Source organism: Dryas octopetala, chromosome 7 (assembly GCF_963921425.1).
Source record: "Dryas octopetala chromosome 7, drDryOcto1.1, whole genome shotgun sequence".
Classification (NCBI taxonomy): Eukaryota; Viridiplantae; Streptophyta; class Magnoliopsida; order Rosales; family Rosaceae; genus Dryas; species Dryas octopetala.
Window position 1 is genome coordinate 8,648,604 of NC_141372.1, and position 5,994 is coordinate 8,654,597.

A 5,994-nucleotide genomic window follows, 5' to 3' on the forward strand; every position below is an offset into this window, starting at 1 on the left:
AAAGGATAAGGAGGTGACAATTTCTATTTGCCAATTAACTTATATCCTAAACCTCAAAAAAAAAAAAAAAAATTTTCAATTTTGTTAAAACCAAATTGTCAAATTCCTATCATATATGTCCTCGTCATAGCATATAGGCATCTGAAAGGGAATCAGACAGAACAGGATACAGTTGATGAAAGTTCAAAGTGGGAATTACATGCATGGCCAAAAAAAAAAAGTGGGAATTACATTTCTGGACTATGTATGCTATTAATAAATATGAAAGCTACACTAATACTAATTAGTAATTTAGTAGAGATTATAAGTTTAATAACAAAGTTAAAAAGTACAGACACTACTATTTGTGCTTAACATACACCATTAGCATAATGGCCAAAAAAAAAAAAAAAAACATACACCATTAGCAGCAATGGAAGCTCCCTTAACCCAACTGTCTAGTCCGTCTCCCTTTTCGGCTTCAACTCCAAATCCAACTATCCAAGCCACTCACTCAGCCGCGCTCTCTCTCTCTCTCCGAGATACTATTTATCCGAAAAATCCTCCTGGACTCCTTGATTGAATTAAAAACCATCTTTTTCCACAGCACACACACTCTAGAAATCTCTCTGCTAATTCCTGTCTCTGAAGTCTGAACTCACACACACACTGACTCACTCACTCACTTGCATGGGAATGAAAGCCAAGCCTCACCGCCATTACAACGGAAATGGCGGTGGTGGGCACGGTGGAAATGAGAGCAGCAGCAGCACCTCTCCGAGCCCACCTCCGTCACCGCGCCGTCTTTCTAGCACCACTCTCTCCCACTGCCGCCGGAAACTGCGCTCCAAACCCATCTCCGTCGTCGCCTGCTTCATGCTCCTCCGCCGATTCTTCCGGCTGCTGGTGGTCCTGCCTCTGCTGTACGGCTCCGGGCTTCTCATGTGTGTGGGCCCCTTCTACGGCCTCGTGGGCTATCACACCCCTCTTCCTGGTTCCGTGTACCGTAGCCACCAGCTGTTTCAGCTGCTCTGGCCTCATATTCAGGCCGACAATTCCACTCCGATTGAGGTTTTGCTTCTTGGGTTTTTTCTCATTTTGTGTTTTTTGATCTTGCTGTTTCTGTAGATGCGCGTCTGTTTGGTTTCTGGGAAAATGCAGGAAATAAATCATTCATCATGAAAAGAAAAGGAAATAAAATATTTCAGCTTCAGATTTTCAATTTGGAGGGCTTGGAGATGGCAAAATGGAAAAGAGATAAAAAGAGAAAACTTTACGAAAATAAGCCTATTGCAGCTCAAACCTTTAATTCCAAAAAATTTTCCCCTCAGTTTTCCGATCAAACAAACAGTGGGATAGCTGCTTAATTTTCGCTGCTTTTATTTTTTCTTTCCCACTTTTTTTTGTTCTTAAGGGAAACGCTTGTCCAGTAGTACATTAGGAATCTGAATTAAGTGAACCTTCTGGTTTCTGGACGTGGAAGTTAAATTTTAGCAGAAGAATTTAATATGAATTTGTTTTGAATGGTATCTTTCTTTTTAAAGTAAGAAAAGTTAATAGTTTCTGAAAACGGGGGTTTTTTTTTTTTTTTTTTTTTCAAATGGGTTAAATTTTTATGTGGGTAAGTGTACAGGGGATGTTGATGTTCATAATTTTGGATTCAAAGTAGTCCCATTTGTTGCTGATTAATGTGAATTAAATCATAAAGTTCGAAGTAGAGTGAATTTGGCTCACGTTTGTAGTTATGCATAATGAGTAAAATTGCTGCTATTAACCAAGACCATATGTTGTTTGTTGCTGTAGTTGTCCTCTGTATGGAGATACAGAAGGAAGCTGAAAGAGCAGAAGCCTTGTCCACATTCAACTGCTCCACTACATTCGGGTATGTACAAGATACCACATATAAAGATGGCTGCTACAATTTTGGAAAATGATTAAATTTTCTCATGGGAAAGTGAAGGTTTGGTAGTTTTGGAATCAAAGGTCATGAGTCTTTCTATCCGTACATGAACTTCCAAAGGGAAAGAAAATTCATACTTCCACTCATTGGAAGAATTGGACCTTTGTTATGTTACTCATATAAATGCCTTTGGTCCTGCATCACTTTTATGGGAGGCAACTTTGGCATGTTATGAAAATATTTGAGAAAAATTGAGAGTTTCTTTTGCACATTATACTAATATTCTCCATTGAATTTCAGAGTCCCCTGGCCCAAGTGGTTACTTGATTGTAGAGGTTAATGGTGGTCTTAATCAACAACGCTCTGCGGTATGTTAATTCTTTATTATTTGTAGACTGCTTTTTGCACTAGTTGTCCTGTCCTTGTTTTGCTTGAACTTTCCTTTGTTTGAAAATTAGATAGAGATTGAGGCTACCAGATATCTTCTTCTTCATCTTCTTTCTTTCCTTTTTGGCTGAAAGGCTGCCAGATATATCTAGTGTGGTTTCGGTAACTGTATGTATCTTTTTTATGTGTACATATACAGTTTGCTCTTGCTATTAAATAATGTTTTTTTTTTTCACAGATTTGCAATGCTGTGGCTCTTGCTGGAGTTTTGAATGCAATTTTAGTTATTCCTCACTTTGAATTCCATAGTGTTTGGAGGGATCCAAGGTAAAGTAACTATATTGTTCAAGTCACTCCTAAAGTTAAAAGTTAAAACAATTATTCTGTCAACTATAGAAAGTATTATTAGGATACCCTCTTATAGCTTTGCTTTAGATGACGTTCTTGTGAAATATTCTTATTGTACTTTCAATTTGATTAGAAAACAATGATATTTTGTTTGGCAGTACTTTTGGTGATATATATGATGAAGCTCATTTCATAGCCACCCTTGAGGGCTATGTTAAAGTGGTTAAAGAGCTACCTGAGAATCTGATGGAGAGATATGATCACAATATCACTAACATACCAAACTTTCGTGTCCAAGCTTGGTCTCCTGTCCGTTATTACATGGGAGAAGTTTATCCTGTCCTGCAGAGGCATGGGTAGGTACTGAACTGTTATTTTTTCCTTTAATAAATCAGGTTCCCTTTTGGAATTGGATATGTAAACTCTGATCTGTGATAGTATTAGTAGTGTCATCAAGCTGAAAAGAGAAAGCAAGTTGTTGACTAATCGATAAGCAATGACTTTATTTCATTATCTAAGAATCATGAAATCTGTCCAAGCTAACTTGTAGGTTGTTTTTGCTTGCTTATTTGGTTTATGCAGGGTTATCCGCATAGCTCCATTTGCTAATAGATTATCAATGAATGTCCCACCTTCTATTCAGTATCTGAGATGCCTTGCTAATTATGAAGCATTGAGATTCTCTTCTTCTATATCAAAATTGGGAAAGAAACTAGTTGAACGCATGACTGAGATGAGTTCAAGGACTGGTGGAAAGTATGTATCAATCCACCTCCGTTTTGAGGAGGTAATAAATCTTATTTTCCATAAATTTTTAAAGTTTTTGGTTCATCTTATGTTTGATGATCAGAAAAATTAATCATGTTATCCACTTCATCCTGCAGGACATGGTAGCGTTCTCATGCTGTTTGTATGATGGAGGAGAGGCTGAAAATATGGAATTGAATTCAATTCGGCAAAAAGGGTGGGGAAATAAGTTCAAACAAAAAGGTCGTGTGCATCTACCTGGTCTCAATAGGATTAATGGAAAATGCCCACTTACCCCATTGGAGGTAATTTAATATTGATCACTTCTGTTGCATTTTAGACCTGTAAAACTTTTAATGTAAGGGGTTCCAAACAATCTAAGTGTTTTTTAAAGGAGAAAATGGTCCTTCTATTAGATTTTAATTAGTTCATAACCCTGCATGCATCTTATATATTATTGCTCATTTCGTCTAGTGTGAAAAATAATCTCTTTCTTGCATATTGTCTTGTCAGTGTAGGTTGGATTGATGCTACGGGGTATGGGATTTGATAACAGCACTTCAATTTATTTAGCCTCAGGGAAAATCTACTGGGCAGAGAAACATTTAGCTCCTCTGCTGAAGATGTTTCCCTATCTGCATACCAAGGAGTCTCTTGCAACCCCAAATGAGCTTGCTCCTTTTGAGGTACATATCTTACTAGCTTTTATGCAATGTGTGCTCAAGAGAGTATTTTGGGATTAGTGAAACAAATTACTTTGAAATCTTCCGTCCAAAAAGTTTTATCTACTCTAGCTTTACCTTCTTTCAAATTGGAAAGTTAAGTCTTTCTTTTTTTATTTTCTTTTTGGCTCGAGGAAAGTTCAATCTGTAAATACATGATTTTGGTAATGGGTTGAATAAATGAATATGATATCTGTAGAAACCAAGCTGCACCAAAATGAATTCTGTTGCTGTTGTCACTCTCACGGTGAACTTCCACATACTTGTTCTAATTCCGGTTATCTCTTTTTCTAGGGATATTCTTCGAGATTGGCAGCTTTGGATTATACAGTATGCTTGTTTAGTGAGGTTTTTGTAACTACACAAGGTGGGAACTTCCCACAATTTCTCATGGGCCATAGGAGATTCCTCGATGGTGGACATGCCAAGACTATTAGGCCTGATAAACGCAAGCTTGTTGTTCTACTGCAGGACATGGGCATCAGGTATTTTCCCTTCAAATGTTTACATGATTTCTTTTCACTCTATCAATGTTCAGATGACATTAAGCTTACATGCTGATTGTGTATATTGGTTTTACAGTTGGAAAGATTTCAAACTTGAGATGGAAGCAATGCTCAGTGAAAGTGACCGTAAGGGAATGATAATACCAAGAGTGAAAAAATTCACCAGAAAATCTTCCGTATACACCTACCCTTTACCAGAATGCAGGTGTCTGCAGAAACCGAATAACACTCAGATGGACCCATCTGCACATGCTTGATTTTGCATGATAAATCTATGAAATGACAGAACAAACCTCATGCTTCAAAAGTTTCTTTCACCTTGTGCCATCATCAATCACACGCTTTGTATTGGGGCTTTGGCTCTTTTCTTTTGTGGATTTCAAAATGGCTCATTGCTCGAAATCCTGTTGAGCAAATGTAGATAGTCATTGCATCAGGTTTTCCAATTTTGGGTACAGAAGGATTTCCTTATTTCATGTTGTTCTTTTGCATTTTTTTGTATGAAGATGTTGGCTCTCTTATCTGGACAGAGCTGAAGTTGGAGCTGTCTCTGGCAAGGTTGGGGCATTGCTCAATGTTTGTGGTACATAGTTTGGATATTTGACATACAAGTTTTAGCTGGATATGGCATTCCAGCTCTGGTCAGATGAGGGGTAGGGGTTGACACGTTGGTTTTGCAGTTTGATAGTTTCTTGTTAGCCTAGAAGGCATTTCTGAGTACATAAATGACAATACTTTTGTTCTGGCAAGTTAGCCCATCGTTTTGTATCTAAGTAAGCAATTATGATATAGCAAAGAGTGGCTGCATTGTTTCTCACCCATCAATACGCTTTGATTATTGCATCATTATGCCATATGGCATTTAGGCAATCCTTGATCACAGTTTTAAACCCTTTAGTTATGAGTTTAATTCATCTCAAATAAATGTACAGGGTTTAAGTTGAAAATACGCTATACTTTAAGAAATGTTTGTGTAATTTACTTCTAAATTTTTGTATATGTTAATTATGATACTGCACGTGGCACGTGATTAGTGAGAGGATAATGGTGCACCATAGTTAAAGGTGGCAAATAAAATTGCACCTCTTAAATATCTTTTATTAAACAAATTATTTATAAAATATGCTTAAATTGAAAAAAAGAAATGAAGAGGGTGTTATCTTGTTGAGAGAAATCATCTAACCATACACATTACTTTTTAATTAACAGTTTAAGATTAAATAAATAATTAATTACTCATAAACTCAATTTTTGAAAGATTTTTCACTAAAAACCCAGCCAAATAAAAAATTATGTTCTAACCCAATCTATCCGTGTATGCAGAGTAGGAAAATTACACTATTAAGCGCTCAGTGCATACAGATGCATTTTTTTTTGGTAATTTTATTAAATAACCTCTTTTAAT

General features: G+C 36.7%; 1 protein-coding gene across 1 annotated transcript; it reads left to right on the forward strand.

Annotated features, from left to right (window-relative positions):
* Positions 1–521: 521 nt before the first annotated feature.
* Positions 522–5,410, forward strand: LOC147279351 (O-fucosyltransferase 10-like). Its single transcript, XM_086251032.1, has 10 exons — positions 522–1,050; positions 1,783–1,861; positions 2,180–2,247; positions 2,505–2,593; positions 2,773–2,970; positions 3,197–3,401; positions 3,499–3,666; positions 3,880–4,047; positions 4,378–4,568; positions 4,666–5,410. The coding sequence occupies exons 1-10, from the start codon at positions 670–672 to the stop codon at positions 4,844–4,846; spliced, it is 1,728 nt and encodes a 575-aa protein (XP_086107158.1). The 5' UTR covers positions 522–669; the 3' UTR covers positions 4,847–5,410.
* The last annotated feature ends 584 nt before the right edge of the window (positions 5,411–5,994 follow it).